This window comes from Panthera tigris, chromosome A3 (genome assembly GCF_018350195.1).
Source record: "Panthera tigris isolate Pti1 chromosome A3, P.tigris_Pti1_mat1.1, whole genome shotgun sequence".
Taxonomy (NCBI): Eukaryota; Metazoa; Chordata; class Mammalia; order Carnivora; family Felidae; genus Panthera; species Panthera tigris.
This window is the reverse complement of record NC_056662.1, coordinates 47,838,807-47,862,607: the sequence shown is the minus strand read 5'-3', so window position 1 is coordinate 47,862,607 and position 23,801 is coordinate 47,838,807. Positions and strand designations below refer to the sequence as shown.

The following is a 23,801-nucleotide window of genomic DNA, read 5'->3' as shown; positions in this document are numbered from 1 at the left end:
CCTCCATTCCTATTAGTGCTGACTTCCCTATTCCACACCTTACTGAGCTGTGTTCTCCACGGGCCTCATGTTTTCCAGTCTGTGGTAGTTCTCTCTGAGCCAAGAACCTCATGACAGTGGGGGTTTATCCTTGTCCAAGTTCCTCATGCTGACATTTAAAGCCTCCCAGAACTGGCCCAATGGCATCTTCAGCCTTCATCTCTCCTGCCCACTACAATTTATCCCTCCTGCAGGCAGCATGGACTTGTCACCAGCCTCTGTTCCCAGCCTTTTCTTGCCTTCAAACATTTGTTCCTTGTTCACATGACTGCTCTGCTGTGGATTCCTTCCCTCATTCTTTTCTGCCCCTCTAGAGTCTACAGTCCCTGATCAAAACCTTTTCTGAAAAATTTAAGTGCATAAACCTTTACACTGTACCTCGTCCCAACAGAAACCTCAGCAGCACCTTGTAACCAATCCCACTGTGTAACCAAACCTGCAGGGAATGTGCAAGTTGTCCACCCTAAGTGGGAGTTAAAGTCAGGTTAAACCTCATATAAAGTTCAGTCAGATTTTGTTATAATTTAAGAAGAAACTTTGAGTTTCGAAATTGTGGACCTAACATTCACTCTTGAGATACTTACTTTGTTCAAGGAGCTTCCATTAGCAGTTTCTTCAGTGATGACAGCCAAGGCCAGTGGACACCATGAGATAGAAAGATGAGCAAATAAGTGTCCTTGACCTCAGTGTTTTAGCTTTCTTTAAACATGTGTGGCTTGAAGCCCCAGTCACTGTTTAGTATATGCTGGGGGACAGAGTTGAACATGACTGGCTTTGGTACTAAATGGAGGCCCATCACCCAGGTGCCACTTGGGAGGTCTTCTGGGGCTGAGAGAGGCTTTTGTCACCGGTTGAACTTGTTTCTGTTTTTTTATACACACCTGAGAGGCACTTGATCACATTTACACATCCTTCTGACTGCAACGCTTCTTTTCAGTGACATGGAACTTTTCTAGGAGTAGGTGCAGCACTTAGAGCATGGGCCACTCTGGGGACACTTGCTCCTCTGTGATTAATTGTAGTGACTTGTCTTCCTCAGCTGCAGGAAATGCATTTTGTCAGGCAGCCAAGCTCCACATGCAGCTTCAGAGCAAGCATGATTCTGCCACCAGCTTTGTGGATGCTGGGAATGCTTACAAAAAGGCAGACCCTCAAGGTAAGACATGCCTCCACCTCTGCGTACCCAGGGCCATCGGATCAATGTTGGGGGCTTCCTCTCAGGTTACGCTGCTGGACCTTTGAGTCCTGTAAAAAAGAAATGTTTGTGCTTTGGGATAATAGAGATTTTAGTACCTTCAGGGTTTTTTCTATAATCACTTTGAGCTTTTACAAGGAGAAATTATGTTCAATTTGTCATAATACCTATTTTCTTAAACTCCATTCACAGTGCATTTTGGAGAATGTTTTGGAAATTAGCTTTAATTTTATCTACATCTTATTATTATCTTAATTTATGAATATATATTACTCATTAAATAAAAGTAATGGTCCCTCACTCCTAAATACCTGGTACATTTTAAGATCCAGTTAATGGGAGATTGTAATATCTGATAGTTAAAAACAACTTATTCACACTGTATTCATCTGACTTTTTTAAAAGTACTGGTTTTTCAAGTACTGGTTTTGAAGAAATAATGAACTTGGGTATTTAAAATGGCAAAAGTTTACAAATGTTATTTCTTTTTTAGTTAAGAGTATACACTTAGCAATTAAAAGCATTAACATCTTCCCTGTGGCACATGCACTGGTGGCTGTGGAGCCTCCGTATTTTTCTTTTAGCAGTGCACTTTAGCACAGAAATCTCAGGTTTTATGAATGTATCATTGAGAACTAAGATACTTCAAAGGCTTTTGTATAAAGATTAATTGCATTCTGTTTCTGAACGTGAAAAACTGGACACAGCCTAAATGAACAACAAGGGTGGAATAATAAAATTATAATGCATCAGTATTCCAGAATATGATGCAGGCATTAAAGTCCCTGGATTCAGAGCATCTCCAATGACCTGGTAAATGTCCACATGGTAACCAAAGAACCACACAAGAATTGAGGTCTCAAATTTATTAAAAAATTTGTGCACATGGAAATGCATCCAGAAAACACTGGAAGGAAAAGTACATCAAAATACCAGCAGTGGGTTTGAGTGGCACTGTGGGTAGCTTACTTTTCTATATTTTTAAAGGTGTAACAATTCACATTTCTTACATAGCTTGGGAAGAAATTGCTTTTAATTTTGTTACTCTGTGTTACCTTTCTACTTTTCAGTCAGGCCTTTTCTCTTTGCTTACCTCCTTTAAAGCAAGAACAATAAACTTGGAGCTGTCATCTGTATGCTAGCATTATAAACACCACCATTTTGTGACAGGAAATTTGTTGGCTCAGTGTTTTAGAAAATTAATAGAACTTATTAGCAGTATCACTTACTAGGTTTCTTTTTCATACCCCAAAAGTTAGCATCTTTTAACATTGTACAAAATGCTGACTTCACTTAAGAGTTGTGTGAACAGGTATTTTCAAAGTGCTTTTGATATTGGCTGCATGAAGAGTTGAGTCTATTGAAGTGATCTTCCTTGTGAAGGACTGTCTTCCAGAATTCATATATATACATGATATCAGTGAAGAATGCATTTACACTTATGTTTTAGCAGCTAGAGCTGATCAGTGTTGATGACAGCCCCCATGGCTTTGTCTGCTCTTTAATGTGGGCTTCACCCTGGCTGGGTCCTCACTGTCTGGCTGAGACAACTGAGCCAGTCCACCCCCCCAGCTACAGTTCCCTACTTGGCACTGAACCTGCTGGGGACTGAGCATACTGTGGGGTCTGGCCTTGTGTGATTTCTGCTTGCTTTTCACTAACTCACCTGCGTACCCTCCACCCCAAGTGCAACCGCCTTAACATTCTAGTAACAGCCAAGAAGATAGGCTCCCCAGAACCCTCTTTGACTGAATGGATTTTTCATTGTTTTTCTTAAATGCCTTCGCTTCAGAGGCTATCAACTGCTTAAATGCAGCCATCGACATTTACACAGACATGGTAAGACCCTGCCTTGCGTGAGCGGCTGTGGGGTGGAGTCCTGGAGATGGCTTACAGTTGTACTTTTGTTGTTGTTTTTTGCTTCCCAAAGTGTTTGGCTTTCAAAAAGGTGAAAGCAGAATGGGACTGTTTTTTGTTTTTCCCGCAGGGAAGGTTTACGATTGCAGCCAAGCACCACATCACCATTGCAGAGATCTATGAGACTGAACTCGTGGACATCGAGAAGGTGAGCTAGGGCAGTGTTCCTCCACAGGTGGGTGTGAGGCAGGTAGACAACATGACTCAGGGAGCCCTCCCCCTTCCAGTGGAGCTGAGTGGTGCAGAACTACTGAGATTGCTTCATTGTAGAGATGGGGGACCTGGCGGGCTAAGGTCTGGATAGGCTTCTCTTCAGGGAAGTGCCTGACACCTGAGAGCTGGGTAACATTTACCAAGCCTGCCCGCTCTCTCTGCTCTGGGTGATTTGTGTCAGGATGGTGGTGTTTCCAGAAGTCTTCCTTTGGGCTTCAGGAAGGAAGCTTTGGGACTGCAGGGATGTGCTCACCTTTATAATTTAGGCCCTGACCTGGAGGAAGAAGGGAACTGAACACTGGCCTAGCCATACCTCTGTTTCACATGGGGCTGGTTTTCTGAGCTGTGGTTTATAGCAGCAAAAGAAGAGAAGAGGAAACACTGAGCACCACTCTTTCCCAGGCTCTGTCGTTGCTTGCATGCTGTGAAATTTTACCACTTTTTAGCTCTTATAGCACAGAGGCCCCTTTATGGATGTGGAAGTTAGGGCTCGAAAGGACTGAGCTGCCTGGAACCATTCAGATTGGATCCAGCAGAGCTGATGCAAAGCCGGCCCCAGCACAGGGCTTCATCCTTTATCACCCTGTCTTCTCAGTTACAGGATCACCTGCAGGGCTCAGGGCACCTTGGCAAGAGGAAGACATTTGTCAGATCCGGAGACTCCGTCAGCTCAGACTAGAGACACATGTTTATGTAACACCGTCCTGAGTACTGTGGGAAACCAGAGGTGTGAGTGAGAAAGAAAAGCGGCAGTGGAGGCCAATGGTTCCTGTCAGGCTGATGAGCACCTGGCATGCTCTTGGGGTTACAGTTCTGTCCTATCTGAATGGTCAGGGCACTCGCTGAGCCCCATGCAGCATCAGACAGGCATCCCTCTTCCTCTTTTATTTCATGCCGTCTCTCTGCTTCTGGAACAGGTAACTGATGGTGCCTCCTCTTCTCCCCATACTCTGGTGTGGGGCACCCTGGGGCTAACTCCTTGTCTTCTCTCACTCCACATTGCTCTCTTGGTGCTCTCTCTGCACTCATCGTCACTGCTTTACAGACTGTCTGCCAGTGGCTCACAAGTCTATCTGCAGCCCAGACCTCCCTCCACACCTCAGATCCCTGTATCCTCCTGTCTGCCAACCATCACTGCCAGTCCAGTGTGTCTGAGACAGGATTCCGATCCCCCCCCTCCACTGTGATATTCCCCCTCCGAACCACAGGCATCCTCTTTTTCTCCACATCCAGTCTGTGGGCGATTTCTACAGTGTTGTCCTCTAAGCTCCCAAGTCCCCGCCCCCTCACTACCTCCTTGTGCCCCCAGCTTTCACTGGGTCACTGCAGGAGCCTCTAAATTGGCCTTCCTGTTTTTGCTCCTGCTTGAGTTCTGAGCCCTGGGCATAAGGTCCCCATCACCCTTTCCTTTTGGATTCACTCTCTTCTCTGCTTTTGTGCATTTTCTCAGGGAAAGGGGGGCTTTATACTAAGAATAGCAATGTTGACTAAAATCCTAATGGAGCATCAAGGAGTTAGGTGTAGTATGGCAGCCACTTGGAAGTTAGCAAGACAGGTACTGTTGCCAACATATGAGAACTTTTCTCCTGGTGTGAAATGATAATTTCATATATATTACACTGGTTTTTGTCAATAGTAATGTCCCCCCTCCCTCCAGTGTAACAGAACAGCCAGAGAAATCCTTAGGTAAAGTAGATCAGATTGTGTCTTCACTGCTTACAACCTGATGTTACCCTATCTTCACTCAGAGGAATAGCCAGAGCCTTCAGATGGCCTCCGAGGCTCCACTGATTCATCCCCCACCCTTGTGCCTCTCTGAACTCTCTTCTTGCTCTTCCCCACCTTCTTCCCCCGTGCTGTATACCATGCTGTGGCCTCCATGACCTCTTTGCTGATCCTCACACATGCCAGATGAGCTCCTGCCTCAAGACTTTTGCACTGTGTTTCCTCTGTCCTTGGGGCTCTTCCACAGATGCCCACATGGCTTACTCCCCTTTGTCCTTCAAATTTTTGCTTAATTTGTTGCCTTTTCTATGAGACCTATCATGACCACTTAGTTAAAATTGGAACCCCATCTTGTCACGAATACATACCCAAACACCTCCCCCAACTCGGCTTTTTCTTTTTATTGCAGTGCACATGTCACCTTATGTCATACGCTACAAATGCTTACTCATCATTCCTGTTATTCATCGTCTTTCCCTGCACTAGAGTGGGCACCCCATGTCAGCACGGAGCTTTGCCTCTTGTTTACTGATGAATTCCAAAAACCCAGAACTCTATGTACTTAGTAGACTCTGACACCCCTATCTCTGCCATAGCAATGTACCTGCCAAAGCACATAGAATCTTTGTTTGGGGAGGTGTCTCTGACTACTAAAGTTCGACTGGAATTAACCTTCACCCTCTGACTTCATGCTAATCACCACCTTGTGGTTATGTAGCACAAAACTCACTATGACTTATTTAATAGAATTCATGATTTGGCCATTTTGTCATATATGCCATGGTTTTCTAAGGGTGCTCCAATCTTGACTAAATCAGAGCCACTGACTGCATTGCATGTGGCCCTTCTCATCAGAGAGGTTATCTGCAGACCCTGGAAAGGATGGGGAGACCCAGACCTGAGCCCTTCTGTGCTCCCTGCTGCAGAATTGGTGATGGAACAGAAAGGAGATGGGTCTGGTGTGGCTGGGATATTTATTTTTCAGGGTGTCTCGGGTGGGCACAGTATCTTCACCAAGGTTGAATCATCTTAGGGGGACAAGCACTCATGCAGACCATCTTTCCAGTGGAGGCTCCTTCGTTGGCTTCTCCCAGGGTGGTCAGGAGAGTACACTGGAGCCAGGAGCCTGCAGCACTGTGCCATCTCTGTTGCCAGGGCATGCTCTTGAGCAACCACTTCACACATGGGTCTCCGTTTGTGAAATTCAGGGTGGATAAAATGATCTGTAGTGTTCTCTTGTTTTCCTTCTTTTAAAAAAAAATGTGTTTTGTCAGCTTCTGAATCCCCCCAGAACTCATGGTGTTCCTGCCATTCTGTAAGTTGGCCAGCAGGTGGCATCTCCCTACACTAATGTGACATGCCCTTTTAAAAGCAGTTTAAGAACCCTACTCAGCATGGGGCACTTGGGTGACTCAGTGGGTTAAGTGTCCAACTTCAACTCAGGTCATGATCTCATGGCTTGTGAATTCAAGCCCTGCATTGGGCTCTGTGCTGACCGCTCAAAGCCTGGAGCCTGTTTTGGATTCTGTGTCTCCCTGTCTCTCTGCCCCTCCCCTACTCATGCTCTGTCTCTCTCAAAAATAAACATTTAAAAAAAAAAAAAGAATATTACTCAGCACACAGAGGGTTACCTTGCAGTATTCCCTGATGTTTGGTTTCCTGTGTTTAGAAATCATTACCCTTGCTTCCTTGGTTGGACTCACCAGATTATGGTCAGTAGTGCTTGAAGTTTAAGTTTGAAAATCAGTTCTATTAAGGTACCTTACATTTGATTTATTACAAATGAATTTATTCTCTGTTAATATAAGCCACTGTATGTTCTATAAGTCGTGCACAGACTTTAGCTAGTGACCAATGAAGTGTGTGAAGTTTCAAAGGCTCACATTATTCCTTTGATTTCATGAAATAAAACATTAAACAAACTAATAAATGGGTCCTTTTTAAATGGGCTTTTAAATGACCCAGAGGAATTGTGACCATTTCTGTTTCAGCCCCTGGAGAACATGATTTAATACTATTGGTTACCATGTAGGATGTGCCTATGGCAAGTTCATGTCCTGTCTGGAGGTATATATTCTAAAAGAGTTGATCCCATCTGAAGGTTAAGTTGACCTATAAAGTGGACTCTTAAGCTTGAGATGTGGAAATTGCATTTGCTTTAAGACTGATGAGGACTGCAGTCCTAAAGAGTGTTGTCTCTCATTTCAGGATTCATGTATTTTCCAGCATTGTGACCTTCACCAGATTCCCCAAAAAAGAATATGAATGTAGTTCCTTTGGTGGGCTACTTAAATAACAGGATAACGGATGATTTTGTGTCTGGGTTTATAGTCATGTGTGCAGTTATTATTGGTGGCTGTCTTCTACTTTCGATATTTATCATGGTCTGTTAAATTGTAAAAAACAGTGGGTAATTTTGTAAGGTGCGAGGGTCTACTTGTGGCTGGTAAATTTCACTGCATGTTAAAACTCCAAACTAGGTGTGAACATCCAATGATAACCTGTGCCAACCTCTTTTCTCTGAAACTTCTTTGTTAAGCCACTAGATAAGATTTGATTTCAACTATAACCTCTGTCAAAACTTGGAAGTATTAGTTTCATTATTGGCTTAATTAGCACTATTAAAAACTAAGCTTTAAATTTCTTTTTACTGTGATGAATCTAGCTGGAGTTTACAGTTACATTTTGATGAACCAGTATCATTACTTAATAAGTATTAGGTTAAACCAAATTGTCCCTATTTGGCCACTTATTTTTACCTCAAAACCGCAGTTACATACAGTTAACCCAATACTGTTCATTGAGTTCTGGTGTTGTGAGAACTAGAAAAATAAGTAGTGAGAGTCCCCACCCCCACCCCCTGGCCCCACTCCTTGAGGTTATATCATCTGACACTCTTTAGTAAAGATTCAGTCACATTTCTCATACTTTACCCCATCTGTTACAATGGAAAACTGTGTTAAATACTTTAGAGAGCATGGGAACAGTTCAAAGAAGATTACTTTTGATTAATTAGGAATTGACTGAAACACTTTCTGGGCATTCCACATTAAGATATTGGCAGTAGTTTAGTAGGGGGCTATCACTTGAAATGCAGTCTGCCTTTACTCACTTAGCATCTGTTTATTGAGCACCTACTATATGATCAACGCTCTGCTAGGTTCAGCGACATAATGGTGACACCTGCCCTTACAGAGCTTACATTTTAGTGGGAGAACATATATATTCATCACATCATCCCACACATTTGTGTATGTGACAGCTCTGATAAGTGTGCAGGGAATCTATTCCAGATGGTTTCCCTATGTGTCTATGTATGTGTGAAAAGAGGACTGCAATGTATCTGTTCTTTCATGGCTGTTTGTTAATTTAATATTTCATGGAGAACTTTCCGTATTGATACTTTCTGTCATTATTCTTAATCTTAGCATAGTAGTTTATTATATTTAACCATTTACATTGTTTCCAGTTTTGCCCCTGTTATAAATAATACTCAGAAGATTTGTTTGGGGAGTATATTAGTTAGGGTAGGCTGACCAAATGGACCCAAAACATAATTATTCAAGCCCAGAAGTGTCAGTTTTTCACAAACCATCCATGATGCTCTGCAGTCCAGACATGGCTAATGTTGGCCTCAGAGGTAAACAAATTTTGTAAACCAAGTCAGTGTTGGTCTTGATCATTACACTAGTACCTGCAAGAAGGTGGGGGCTGAGGCTTTATGGCCAGGTCTTTCTGCTTCCAGTCAGCTCCCAGGAGCCACGGCTAGAGTGATCTTTAACATAGTTCCCTAGCCTGTTTGTTTTCTTGTCTTTGTGCCTCTCTGTTCAGTCATTGGGTAGGACTTCCTTGAAGCTATGGGCTTAGTGGGAAGGGAGCACCTGTAGTCTGATACCAGCCATCTTCCTCTTTATGGCTTACTGGGAAAACCTTGAAATTTAAGGCAGAGGTCCACAAACCCACCACCTGTTTGTGTATACCCAAGTTAAGAATAGTTTTCATGTTTTTTAATCATTAGTCAGAAAACAGCACTTCACAACATGTAAAAACCATGTGAAATTAAAATTGTCCATAAATAAAGCTTTTGGAACATAGACCCACTCATTTGTTTACTGTTTGTGGCTGCTTTTGTGGTACCGCAGGAGAACTAAGTTGTTGCAACACATCATATGACTCACAAAGCCTAAAATATTTATAACCCGGGCTGTTACAGAAAAGGTTGCCAGGCCCCTAGTTTAAAATGTTCAGACTTATCTTTTGCCATTTGGGGTATAGAAGCCATTGGCCTTTCCAGTTGTATGAGGCCCTATCACTGGACTTTGTCTGTTTTCTTTCATAATTGCCTACAAAACAAGCTAATTCTTTCCAGAGTTCTCTCTTACAAAGCTTTGCTGAAAACAGCAATATACACTATTATCTGTCTCTTTCCATACAGCTTCTTCCTGTAGAGTTTCTGGATCCAGTAGGGATGTGTTCTGCCTTCTGAGCTGTCATATGCTTGATTTCACTAACTGTTATGCCACAGCGTGACAAGGGCTTCTAGCTTTCCAGCTTAAAACCTCTGTTTCTTCTCCACTTGACTGTTAATTCATCACCACACATTTTAGATTGAAGGCAACACTATTATTCTAGATGCCACTTAAGGTATTGATGAGGAAAGTCTATGCTGCTGAGGCAAGCTGTAGACCTAAAATGTAATAGGGCTTTGTGTGTCTCTAAAATAACCATCCAGCGTAGCTGTTCTGGTTTTGGCAGCAGTGGGTACATGGTGATTGAGGTACATTCTGCCCTTTGTAGTTATTTTGGAACAAGGTGGACAGTTCTGCCATCTTCGATTTGTGGCTTCCACTGTCACTCCAAACTTGGTCATTGCCATTCTAGCTCATTGAAAGGGATGAGGCCTGAAGAAGAATACACGTTCAAGTGGATAAGGCAAGCCTTGTAGAGTCCCACAGCATGTCTCTTTACATTCTGTTGGAAACAGCAGGTCACAGCTGCCCGGAACTGCAAGTAGGGGCTGGAGAAATAGTGTAGCTGGGCATTTGCCTTGGAGGAAGGGAAGAAGAAAATTTGGTGGACAGTGAGTATTCCGGATATGCATGCTATATTCTATTCCTCAAGTAAAGGAGACCAAGTTATGAAAGGTGTGCTGTTGAAATAGGTTTAGCTATAGGAATAATACCTATGCAGTTGTAATTCTTAAACGTAGTTCTTCAGACAAGTAATTTGGGTAAAATACATTTGTGTTTTTCAGGCTATCGCACATTATGAACAATCAGCTGATTATTACAAAGGGGAAGAATCCAACAGGCAAGTGTCGTTTTTCTTAATATAATTAAATGGGTTTTGTTATGTGTGGTAAAAGAAAAACCTTCACCATACTCTGTGAGCATATCGGGCTGTACCAAATGAGGGTGTACTGGAATACGTTTCCATTTTTCCATTGGATTGTTACTTGCTCTGCTCTGGTTCTTGATTGCAGTTCAGCTAACAAGTGTCTGCTGAAAGTGGCAGCGTATGCCGCCCAGCTGGAGCAGTACCAGAAAGCCATCGAGATCTACGAGCAGGTGAGGCTGCCGCAGTCTTGCCGACTTACAGTGGAAGTCACTCTGAGTCTTTTTTTTTAATTAAACTTTGTTTAATTTTCCTTTTTATCAAGATATAATTTGGGGCGCCTGGGTGGCTCAGTCGGTTGGGCGTCCGACTTTGGCTCAGGTCATGATCTTGTGGTCTGTGAGTTCGAGCCCCGCATTGGACTCTGTGCTGACAGCTCAGAGCCTGCAGCCTGCTTCAGATTCTGTGTCTCCCTCTCTCTCTGACCTTCCCCCGTTCATGCTCTGTCTCTCTCTGTCTCAAAAATGAATAAATGTTAAAAAAAATTAAAAAAAAAAGATATAATTCACACATCATATAATTCATCCTGGTAAAGAATACAAGTCAGTAGGTTTTAGTATATTCACAAAGTTGTGTAACCATCACCAGTACCTAATTCCAAATCATTTTCATCATCCCCCAGAAGACATTCCTATCTCCCCTTCTCTTGGTCTCTGAAACCACTCTCTACTTTCTGTCTCAGTGGACTTGTTTATTCTAGGCCTTCTAGGAAATGTGGCCTTTTGTGACTGGCTTCTTTTGCTTAGCATAGTTTTTTCAAGGTTCTTCTTAAAACCTTGAAACACGTTTGTTTTAGCATGTAATGATACTTTTCATAGCTGAGTAATATTCCGTGGTTAGTTTACCTGTTTATCACTTAATGAACATTTGAGCTTTTTTCACTTGAACTATTATGAATAATTCTGCTCTGAAAACTTGTGTTCATGTTTTTGGGGCGGTATGTTTGCCGTTCCCTTGGTTGTATATATACCTAGGATTGGGATTGCTGGTTTATGAAGCAAGTCTGTTTCTACCTTTTTTTGGGGAGAGAGCGTGCAAGTGGGAGAGGGGCAGAGAGAGATGGGGAGACAGAATGCCAAACAGGTTCCATGCTATCAGCACAGAGCCCGATGCAGGGCTCCATCTCACAAATTGTGAGATCATGACCTGGGCCAAAACCAAGAGTCAGACACTTAACCAACTGAGCCACCCAGGTGCCCCTGTTTTTAACTTTTTGAGGAACTGCCAAACTTTTCCACAGTGACTGCACCAGTTTACGTTCCCACCAGCAATGTCCACGGGTTCCAGTTGCTCTGCATCCTCACCAATACCTTCTGTTTTCTGGGTTTTTGATAACAGCTACCCTAATGAGCATGAAGTCACACTTCATTGTGGTTTTGGTTTCCATTACCCTGATGGTTAGTGATGTTGAGACCCTTTTCATGTGCTTGTTGGCCATTTTTTTTTAATGTTTATTTATTTATTTTGAGAGACAGGCTGAGAGCATGAGTGGGGGAGGAACAGAGAGAGAGAGACACAGAATCCGAAGCAGGCTCCAGGCTCTGAGCTGTCAGCACAGAGCTCAGTGCAGGACTCGAACCCACAAGCCGTGAGATCATGACCTGAGCTGAAGTCAGATGCTTAGCCAACTGAGCCACCCAGGCACTCCAGCTTGTTGGCCATTTGTCTATCTTCATTGGAGAAATGTTGGTTCAGTTCCTTTACCTGATTTTGAGTTGGGTTGTATTACATTTTAGAAATTCTTTATATATTTTCTCCCATTCTGTGGGTTGCTTTTTTTACTCTGTTGTTGGTGTCCTCTGATATGTAGTTTTTAACTTTGATGAAATCCAGTTTCTCTGTGTTTTTGTTGTTACCTGTGTTTTTCACATCATATTCAAGAAGTCATTGCCAAACCCAGGGTCCTGAAAGCTTCTCCCCTGTTTTGTTGTAAGAGTTTTATAATTGGAGGTCTTCTGTTTAGGTCTTTGATTCATTGTGAGTGTATAGTGTTTTGTGTATACTGTTAGGTAAGGGTCCACCTTCATTCTTTTGCTTGTGGATATTCAGTTTTCCCAGCAGTGTTTGTTGAATATACTGTCCTTTTGCCATTGAATATAGTCTTGGGCCCCTCACTGGAAATTATTTAACGGATATTCTATTTGACCATCTCTTCTATCCCATTGGCCTTATATGTCTGTCTTTCTGCCAGTATCACCACACTGTTTTGATTATGTAGTTTTGAAATCAGGAACTGTGAGTCCTCCAGCTTTTTTTCTTGCTTTTTTTCAAGATTGTTTTAGCTATTCAGGGACCCTAGCATTTCCATATGAATTTTAGGATCAACTTATCTGTGCTAAAAAGCCAGCTGGAATTTGATGGGGATTGCATTGAATCTATAGACCAATTTGGAAAGTATTGACATCTTAACATCATTAAATCTTCCAAACTCTGAATACAGGGTGCCTTTTCATGTGTTTAGATCTTCTTTAATTTTGTTCAATAATATTTTATAGTTTTTAAAAAGTGCGCAAGCCTTGCACTTCTTTAGTTACATATACTGCTAAGTATATTATTCTTTTTGATGCTTTTGTAAATGGAATTGTTTTCTCTGTTTCCTTTTCAGGTTGTTAATTGCTAGTTTTATTTTTATTTATTTATTTGCTAGTTTTATATACTGCAACCTTACTGAACTAGTTTATTAACTCTAGTGGGTTTGGGGTTTTTGTTTATTTGTTTGTTTTGATTTCTTTTTAGAAAATCATGTATTCATGTCATCTGCAGATAGCTATAGTTTTACCTGTTTTCAAATCTGGATGCCTTTTACTTAATTTTCTTGGTAGTTACCCTGGCTAGACCCTCCTGAACAATGGTAAATAAGTAGCAAGAGCACACATCCTTGTCTTATTCCCATTTTAGACAGAAAGCTTTTCGTCTTTCATCATTAAATAATATGTTAGCTGTAAGTCTTCTGCAGATACCCTCTATTAGTTTGAGGAAGTTCCCTTCTCTTCCTAGTTTGTTGAGTGTTTTTATCCTCAAAGCATATTGGGTTTTGTCAAGTGCTTTTTTTCTGTTTCTGTTGAAATGATCATATGGTTTTTGTTCTTTATTAGTATGGTGTATTTTATTAGTGGATTTTCATGTTTTGAACCAACCTTACATTCCTGGGATAAATCCTGCTTGATTATTGCAAAGTTTGGGGGTCTTCAAGGGCACCTTCAGGTTTGATAATTCTCTAGAAGGACCCATAGGACTCAGTGAAAGCTATTATGCCACAGTTATGGTTTATTATACCAGAAGGATACAGATTAAAATCAGTGAAAGAAAGAGGTGCTTAGGAGCAGGGTCCAGGAGAGTTGCAAGTGTGGAACTTCCTATTGTCCTTCCCCAGTGGAGTACTTCCCCGAGCAACAATGTGTGAAAATATGCATGGAGTATTACCAACAGGGGAAGAAGTTCACCTGCGCTTGGCATCTAGAATTTTTATTGTGGCTCATAGACATGGCTGATCTTATTCTCCAGTCCCTCCATATGTTGAGCTGAACCACGTTGTCAGAGACACTCAGGTAAACAAAAATACTCTTCAGGTAGGACATTCCAAGCAAGGGCTTAGAGATGACTTCCCAGGAGCCACAGACAAAAGCAAGACCTCACTTTGGACAAAATTAATTTTTTACTGTATAGTCATAATGTGTAAGCCTTTTTGAAAGTTTTCAGAGTTAGTTTGCTAGTATTTTGTGGAGCATTTTCAATCTGTATTCTTTAATTTTCTTGTGAGATCTTTGATTTTGGCAGGAAAGTAATGGCCTCATGGAATGAGTTGGGAAATATTTTCCCGTCTCTGGAAGAATTTGTGAGGGATTGATGTCCTCTCTTTAAACATTTGGTAGAATTCAGTGATTTTCTCTGTTTTTCTGTTTTCAGTTTCTTTGATTTCTAATGCTATTATTTCATCCTCCTACTGTCTTTAGAGTTATTTTGTTCTTCCTTTTTTAGAGAGTTGAGGTGGGAGCTGAGCTTACTGATTTTCCTCTTTGTTGTGTACACATGTTGAGTGCTATCAGTTCCCCTCTAAACAATGCTTTGTGTCTCACAATTCTGTTAAATTGTTTTATTTATTTCATTGTATTTATTGATTTCCGTGGATTATGTAGAAATGTTTTGGTTAATTACCAAGTGTTTGGAGATTTTCCTGTTTATCTTTCTGTTGATTTCTAGTTTGATTCCATTGTAGCTGGAGAACACACTCTGTGTGATTTCAATTCTTACCAATTTGTTAAAGTTGTTTTATGGCTCAGAACATGGTCTAACTTGGCATTTGTTCTGTGGTTCTGCTGTTGCTTGGTGGCATGTTCTGTAATGTTGATTAGATTTTCCTGGTTGATGACGTTGTTGAGTTTTTCTGTATACTCTATTTCTGTCCATTGTTGAGAGTGTAGTATTGGAGTCTCCAACTGTGATTGTGGATTTGTCTCTCTTCTTTCATTTCTGTCAGTCTTTGCTTCGCATATTTTGCAGCTCTGTTTGCTGCATACGTGGGATTGCCATGTTTTTTTGGTATGTTGATACTCTTATCATTTTATAATGTCTTCCTTTGTTTCTGTTAATTTTCTTTGCTCTGAAGGCTACTTTACCTAATATTAATATAGCCTCCAGCTTGCTTTTGGTTAATGTCTGTATGAGATAGCTTTTCCCGTCTTTTTCATTCAGCCTGCCTATATTACCGTAATTGATCGAGTGAGTTTCTTGTGGACAGCATGTAGTTATGCCATGCTTTTTAATCTACTCTACTAATGTCTGTCTTTTAATTGGTTTACCTGGAGCATTCACATTTAATGTAATTTTTGATGTATCAGGACTTAAGTCTGCCATTTTATTTATTACTTTCTATTTATGCTCTGTTTTTTGTTTTTTTGTTTTCTTTGTCCTGCCATAACTTACAGTGGGTTGCTTGACTATAGTGTTTTCAAGTAAATGTCTTTGAGTAGCTGTTTTTAGTGATTGTTCTAGGTATACCATGTACAGAATTTATCACAAGCTAATGGTATCATCATTTTTATTATTTCCAGTGAAATATAGAAACCTTCTTTTCTGTCCCTTTCTCCTCTTCATTCAATGTATAATTTTCTCTCCATACTTTGAGAACTACCTCAGTCAATGATACAATTTTTACCTAAACTGTCCAACATAATTTAAAAAACCCAAGAAGACATGAAAAGCCCATTGTATTACCCATATTTTGCTTACTATGTTCTTTCTTCTGATGTTCTAAGATTACTTCTTTCATTTTTTCCTTTGCATTTAAGGAACAGATATCCTTTTGCCATTTTCTTTAGGTCAGGTTTACTGGTGACAAATTCTCTTAGTGTTCCTTCGTCTGCGAATGTTTTCATTTCCCCTTCATTCTTGAAGCATCTTTTCCCAGGGTATACAGCTCTGGGTTGACAATTGATTTCTTTAGTACCTGAAAAATGTGCCACTTACGACTTCTGAGAAGTCTGCTGTCATTCAAGTTGTTTTTCTCCTGTAGGTAAGGTATCATTTTTTTCTGGCTGCTTTTAACATTTTGTCCTTGGCTTCAGTTTTTCAGAATTTTATGCAGTTTGGCCCGGGTATTTTTGCTTTCATCCTGTTTGGGTTTCACTAACCGTCTTGAGTCTGTAAGTTTATGTTTCTTGCCACATTTAGGAAGTTTCAGCCATTATTTCTTCAAGTACTTTTTCAGCCCCTCTCTCTGTTCTCTTCTCCCAGGACTTGGACAACTTGAGTATTAGACTTTGTTTTATAGTCTGATAGTCCCGGATACTCTGTTCATTTGTTTTTTTTGTTTTTTGTTTTTTGTTTTTTTTCAATCTGTCTGCTCTCTGTTGTTGAAACTGAGTAATTTCTAATTACTAATTTCTGTCATTAGTTCACTGATTCTTCTTTTCCATGTATTCTGCTGTTGAGCCTATCCATTTTTTATACTGGTTATTGTGTTTTTCAGTTCTGAAATTTCTACTTTTTTTTTTTTTATATCTTATGGATTTTTTTTTCTGCTAGAAATTTCTTTTTCTTTGTTGATGCTTTCTGTTTTATCTTTAGTTTTAAGCATTATTTTGTAATTGCTGCTTGAAGCATTTTTATTAGGGCTCCTTTTAAATCGTTGTGTAATTCTAACAATTCTATCCCCTCAAAGCTGTCATCTTTTGGTTGTTGTTTTCCATTCAGGTTAAGATCTCCTTTTTTGGTGTTGTGAGTGAGTTACTGTTGACAACTGGACTGGAACCTATTTAAACCTTTCCTCTCAGCTAGTGTCCTGTGACCCTGCTCTGGCTGCAGTAGGGGCCTGTCACTTCACTGCCGCCAGCTGGAGCTTGAAGCTCAGCCCCCACTCGGCCTCCATTAGCGTCTGGGCCCTCACTACTGTTGCTGGGTGGAGGCGGCCACCAATACTATATTGGGGTTGCTCTGCCAGGTGGTGGTGGAAGTTGTAAGCCTCTATAGGCCTCTTCTGACATCTCACCTGCTGGGAGATGGGGGATGACCCCTCCCTCCTTCCTCCTGGGTAGAAGTGAGGCCCAGGCTCCCCAGGAGGTCTCCAGGTCTCCACTGCCTTGAAGCAGGGGTGAAGGGTGGGCCACTACTAGCTGGTGGGGATAAAGGCTTGGTTCCCTACTGGGCCTTTGTGAAGCCACCTAGGCAGGGGGCAGGGCTTTGGGGATCTCCCTTGCAGTCTCAGAAGGATGGACATCTTAGCTATGTCTGGGGTCTTTGCTGAAGTGAGTGGGGGTGGAGCCACAGTTTTCTGTGGTATTTGGAGTAGAGCAGTAACTTCCTAAACTTTTCTGTCTTGCTAGGCTCCCCCTTTCTTGGTCTTTCAGCTAGACAAAGCAAACTTCTGTATATTCTCTCTCTCTCTCTCTCTCTCTCTCTCTCTCTCTCTCTTTTTGCTGCATCTAGTGTGGCATTTATGGGTTGCTAACTTTTTGTTCCAAGTCCAGGATATATGAAAGAAAAAGAAAACGCAGGGAACCTGTGCTGTGTTTTCCACTTGTCTCCTCCTTTCAGTCTCCTTATGTTGGTTTTATATAAAATGGGGCTTTTAGTTGCACTTAGCAGGAGGGATGGAGAAAAATAATGTCTATTCCGTCTTCCTGAAAGTAATAGTCTTCTGGGTCATTTTTAACAGGTTAGCACGTTATGTATTAAATTCCATTTCTTGTCTAGTAGAATTTCCTAGTGTGTGATACTGGGTTAAAAGGATGTATCTATAGCTAAACTGATGTAAGTAAGATAAAACAAGTGTCTTCTAAAGGGTAGGTGAGGATCAGTTTGCCTAATAGGAAGGTAAACCTTTGAAATCTAATTCTGCTTTCTGTGCCTAGGTTGGGGCAAACACTATGGATAATCCTTTGTTGAAGTACAGTGCAAAGGACTACTTCTTTAAAGCGGCCCTCTGTCACTTCATAGTAGATGAGCTGAATGCCAAGGTAAGGAGGCCCGCAGTGCCAGTTTCTGCTGCACTTGACCCATGAGAACAAGCCTCAGGCCCCCTGTCATTCGTGGTGTGCTTCACTGGGTGATAGTGGTTGTAACAAGACCAAGCTGCCCTCATTAATATAATAATAATAATGCTAATACTGTGCTGTGCATCCCAGTTGTAATCTTGTTACAGCTGCCAAACTGGTAGTCACATTCCCTTCAGTAGTTTTACTTTAAAGAAATTAGGGGGTTAAGGGGGAAAAAGTAAAAGTAGAATAACATCCTTTCTTTCAAACTCCAAAATCAATTTGGAATGGGGATTGGGGAGACAGGAGGCAGAGATTTGGGCATCCTTGCTGTGTCCTTCTGGAGGTGGGAGGGCGGAAGTGAAGCCACTGAAGGGGAGGCGTCCTTCCTTCCAGCCTCCAGCCAAGGTCTCACTGGGATTTATTTGCAATCTGAACAGTGTAGTGGATGGAAATGGACACCTTGTCTGTTTGTTTTTAAGAATTAGATTTGGTGGGGTGCCTGGGTGGCTCAGTCAGTTGAGTGCCCGGCTTCAGCTCAGGTCAGGATCTCACGGTTTGTGAGTTCGGGCCCCGCGTCGGGCTCTGTGCTGACAGCTCAGAGCCTGGAGCCTGCTTCGGATTCTGTGTCTCCCTCTCTATCTATCCCCTCCCCCACTCACACTCTGTCTCTCTCTCTCTGCCTCTCAAAAATAAACTAATAAAAAGAATTAGATTTGGTCCACATTGTCATCTCTACAGCAACCTAATACAGAAAAATTAGTTTAGAAATGTATTCATAATTGAAGTTGGTAATTCAGATTGAATAGGTTTCCTGTGCTGATAGTGTAACAGCATACTTGTTATACATCTAAGTAGGCTTCAGGTAGATCTTACTGAAGGACTAGGATGTTCAGACAGAAAGTGCTTTATTTCCTGATTCAGCAAGTCACACATTAACAAGTGTTTTTTCTCTTTTAGCTTGCTCTTGAGAAGTATGAGGAAATGTTTCCAGCCTTTACTGATTCAAGAGAATGTAAGTTATTGAAAGTAAGTAACATCACAATTTGAAGAAGAAAAACAGTCTTTGCTGTCAGGTGGGATTGGATCTGAAGTGAAGTTCTAATTCTGTGAGGAGCGCTGGCATTCTCCTGCCTTTGCAGAGTGGGTCTCAAATGCCACCAGAGTCAAGGATGGAAATATTGTGTTCTAACCCAGGCAGCTCGGAAATGTTAGCCCAAAAACTGGGTCCCTGCCTTAGGGTAGCTCTTGGCTTACATTTGAGTATTTCCTCAATTCTGTAAGGTGTTCGGCAACATCAGTTAATGTGATACTAAGGCTATTTCTATATTTGAAGTATCTATCCATGGGTGGGACTGTTTAGCCTATCAAACTAACCTTTCCATACTTACGCTACCAGAAACTTCTAGAAGCTCATGAAGAACAGAACAGTGAAGCTTACACTGAAGCAGTAAGTTATGTGTTTGGGATGCAGTACATTCTTTGAAGTTTAAATTACAGAAACTTCTTTTCCTTCTCCTGTATAAATGTTTTGGAATGGGGATTGGGGAACATTTGTTTGAACATTTATCCAATATACCCAAGTTATATTTTCCAAAGGTCATGTTTTATATATCCCACAAACCTTTACAATTAGACAGTTCTATTAGCCATGCTGAGTTTAGCTGGGAGACAAATTTAAGAGAGAGTATCATAAAGTGTTACACTTTGCTATTTTAATGTTTTCCTTTGAAAATACCTGATCTATAAATAACTAAAGTAAAATCAGTTAAATATAGCTTAAAATATAAAAACAAAGCAGTGAGAGATTGCTATATTCTTGGAATAAAAAAAATGGAAGACTTTTTTTTGTGCTCATTAGTTTTCTATTTTCCCATCTTTTGCCATCTTGTGTTTAGAATCCAGCAGATTTCTCAGTATCCTCCATTAATTTATTCATCATGGCTTTGAAGTGATAGTAGAAAGGAATATTTTCCCATTTAACTTTTGCTACCAAACCATCACATCCTGTTAAGATAGCACTCTTTGGTAATGCGTTGAAATGAGTTAAAGGGATTCTGCTTTCACATGTTCTGTGTCTGCAAGCACGTTCATGCATGCAACACCAGTAATTTTCCACATTTTCTTCTTATACACAGTCTCATTTCCTTTGTCACATGAAGTATGCTCTTCCAATTATAAAGGTGGTTAGGAGTTTAGCATGTTAGCATACAGAGCAGTATAAAAAGCACAGGAATTTGTCGCTAGCTCCACCAAAATAGTCCCAGGATAATGAAAAAACATATTATTTTTAAAGATGAAAGTTATAAACTGGAATGAAAGGTTTAAATGAAAAAAAGTGGGAGGATTATCACTGGAAATATTTAAACAGCCTGGGGCATTATTTTTTTGTGTGTTTGGTTGTATTTCTATGGAATAATTCCTGTTCCTCTTTCTTTAAACTAGGTGAAGGAATTTGACTCAATATCTCGCTTGGATCAGTGGCTTACGACCATGTTGCTTCGTATCAAAAAGTCCATCCAAGGGGATGGAGAAGGAGACGGGGACCTAAAGTGAACATTATGTCTTTGTGGCATGCAGCTGTCTCCTCTTTAGTTTCATGTTAGGGCCACATGATCTTTATGGGATGCCCATTTAATGGCTTAATTCTTTGCATATGAGCCAAACCGTGTGTGTATGTGTGTAAGCTCCCTGTGTTTGTGTCTTTGTGAAGCAGACAGCTGGGAAGGTCCTGTGCATATTGTAGGTGTGATAGGCTATTCCATGCTCACTGGAGCCCCCATGGTTTTTTGAGAACCACTTCACAATCTTATTCCTATCATTTTGATATTTGCAGAGCCCATGTTTAACTTTGCCACGTATTTTTATGTCATTTTCTTGGACTGGAGTACCAAACCTAATCATGGTAATAGATGCTTTGCCTGTTTTCTATAAATTCGTACCTGGATGTATTCTCTAAATGTACATGTTTAGTTCAGGATGGCTGTTAGGAATGAGTTTTATGACTTCGCTTATTAGAAATTGTTTATTTGTTGTGATTCTTATGATGGTGCTAGTGACCAGTGTGTTTGCTTTTTATATTGTTGTATTTGCTGATGTGCATGCGGAAATTCAGAACATCCAGGGTCTGTCAGCAGCGCTGACTTACGTTGTGAGAAAAGGGAGCTTCCTGGCAGGGCTTGCTTACATGTATGGGTGGATGTCAGGGTGAGTTTGACCAATTTGTACTCACTCACACATGTAAGATCTATAAGAAACAATTTTTCCTTTTCCTGGAATTTGTTTCCACTTTTTGTTGGGGTGGAATCCTTTCTTTATATTCACATAAATGTGATTCAATTGGCATGTCCCTTTTATTTTCATGTTCAGATACTTGCCCATGTTGAGACGGTGCCTGCTGTGCCCCCACCATGTGATTCCTCATCAGAGCTGGGGTTTATCTAGGTCAGAGCTTGAGAGAACAGTCATTATTTTACCCATTTGTTGAATGTGTTGGGTTAGGTGGGGTAAGTACAGGTACAGGGGTTTACTGTGTGTCCAGTTAGGGAAGAAGGCCAACCAGCTTCTGAGGAGGATCGATTTGCCTCTTGGCTGATGGAATTGTTTGAGCTTGTATATTTTAATTTAGTTGTATCATTTTGGTTTACATAATATGTGCTCTATTGACTTATAAGCTTACATTCTGTGGCTTTAGACATGCTCTTATTTCCTGAATCTTCTCTGTGTGTATTCTTATGTTTAAATGACTTAAGTTTGATATGCATTTGTTCCTAGACTAGTTTAGGGGTCTTTCTAAATTATGCTGCTGTCATTAAATACAGATAATGAAATTCCCCATGTTAGGTCAGATAGTAACTGGAATTTGAAGGGTGTTTTCATTTTTAGATGTCCCTCAGCTGGGATTGGTAGGCTTTGGCTGGGCAGAAGTAGAGGGTGTGGCCAGTCCAGGGGCTGAGAGAGAAGGAAGGCATGGGGGTGGTAAGCAGGTTGGGCTGGGATGAAGGAGAACATAGCAAGAAAGGAAGTCGGAAAGGGCCAGCTGAGTCCTGGTGGTGGAGGCTGTCCTTCAAGTGGCTGAGGATTTCCTGGCTGCAGTTGTGGGGTCACCTGTGCAAGGTAGCCTGGTGGGGAGGAAGGTCAGTGATGGCTAGAGAGGAAGGTCAGAAGCCATGGTACACTCTTGCCTTTGGCCCTGAAATCTGATGAGTGTTCCTTCCTTCCTCCAAAGGTCTGGGATTCTTACAAGAAAGAGGGCTATCACTTATGGTACAATTGAGAACATGGCCCATTTGCTACTTTCTTCACTTCCTATTGGAATCTCTTATGAAGAAATGATTTGCACAGGGTGGTTTCCTATGCTCAGTCTGTTCCACAGCCAGCTGAATGCACTTGTGTGAAAGTGAGGCGTGGTGAGTGCTTTCCTAGCCTGTGTCCTCAGGCTGTGAGTCTTTCCCACCTGGAGAGCATTTAAATCCTACCTGCCAGGTGCTTGTTTAATCACTAGTGTGAAGGTTTGTTTCACTTGTTAAAAGGACTTTCTGGCCTGACCACTTGAAGTAAGAACAAGATGATTTCTCTTAAGGCAATTCCTTTCCCTGCGCTCGTGGCCCCTACAAGCCCTGTCTGAGGAAGTGGTGGTTTGTGAAAACAGTTGGAGAGTTGCTTGTTTGTATTGAAGTAAACAAGTAAACAGGGATCAGTGGCTGAGTTAATAATTTTCTGTGTTTAATATTTACATGAAAAGAGTTAAAATAATTGTAATGGCTAGAACAGAACTGCCAGAAAATAAAAGGAAAATGAGAACAGTCCTGTTAACATTACCCAAACTTCCTTCTTTTGAAATGTCCCATCAACGTTGGGTAGTACCATGACTGAGGCCCGAGTTAGTTTTCAGGGGTTACAGAATATTCTTTATGAACAAAATATAATGAGTATTTATGTTCCAGCTCTTGTATTTTAGCAGATTGGGGGTTAGTTCATAGTCCGAGTCAGTCACAATTTCTTACAGGAAAGCTTTGCTTTTTGTGGCAACATTTTTATGTAGCTTATGTGAGTTCCTCCTTTTTTTATTTAATGATTTGAAAACAGTATTTTTGCACAGTTGTGACCGTGCGTGATGACATCCCTGTAACCAAAGTGTGTGCATTTATTGTATCCTCTGATACTGTGCATTTAAAATGTCCAAATGCAAACCTTTGTGGCTTCCGTCGGAGGACCCGGCAGCACGGCATGCCACCCGCGACCCGCCTGCCCGCAGTGTGAGCTGTGGACCAGAGCAGGCTCCCGCCGCCACGTGCTGAGCCGGCCATCGCGGGGTCTCCTCCCTTGACCTCTCGGGTGGAGGATTATATTATGAAAACTAACCGTGTGACCATCACTCTACCTTAGCAGAAAGAGTGTGTATGTTTTACATCACCCTGTACAGAAAATAAAGTGGAAATTATGAATACTTTGATGGGTCTTTTCTAGATAAATTTAAACAAATCAAACTTCATTTCCTTGAAGTTGTTCCCATTAAGGTTAAGGTAATGGGCATTAATATTCTCTAAGCTCTTTGAATTTCCATCCAAACACGAGTTGGGCTCTGCCCAACCTCCCTCACTTGGTGGAGGTCTGCTGCCCTGGGGCATCTCTGCCAGCAGAGGCTTTGGCGGCAGCCCTGGTTTCAGCCTGTAGATGCAGTCCCTGGATTTGCATGGTACCATCCCTCTGGCTGCCAGGGGAAGGACTCCTGCCGGCATCCCTTTAGGCCACAGTCACTTGCCAAGTGCAGGGAGAGCAGGTTCCTAGAAGACTGTTGTGGGGGGAGGTGAGGAACTCTGAAGCCCCTCACCTCTGTGCAGTGT

At 41.5% G+C, this 23,801-nt stretch overlaps 1 protein-coding gene across 4 annotated transcripts in view; it reads left to right on the top strand.

Moving 5' to 3' along the window:
- NAPB (NSF attachment protein beta) overlaps positions 1-23,402 on the top strand; it is a 40,852-nt gene extending 17,450 nt beyond the window's left edge. For 3 of the 4 annotated variants that reach the window (XM_007096571.3, XM_042981001.1, XM_042981003.1), the window contains exons 3-11: positions 1,079-1,195; positions 3,027-3,073; positions 3,222-3,299; positions 10,344-10,399; positions 10,572-10,656; positions 17,833-17,937; positions 18,916-18,984; positions 19,355-19,405; positions 20,401-23,402. In XM_007096571.3, the coding sequence (XP_007096633.1) occupies positions 1,079-1,195; positions 3,027-3,073; positions 3,222-3,299; positions 10,344-10,399; positions 10,572-10,656; positions 17,833-17,937; positions 18,916-18,984; positions 19,355-19,405; positions 20,401-20,511 (719 nt within the window). In that variant the 3' untranslated portion in view covers positions 20,512-23,402. Of the gene's footprint in view, positions 1-1,078; positions 1,196-3,026; positions 3,074-3,221; positions 3,300-10,343; positions 10,400-10,571; positions 10,657-17,832; positions 17,938-18,915; positions 18,985-19,354; positions 19,406-20,400 lie in introns of those variants that run through there. The other variant, XM_015544018.2, reaches the window with a different exon arrangement.
- The last annotated feature ends 399 nt before the right edge of the window (positions 23,403-23,801 follow it).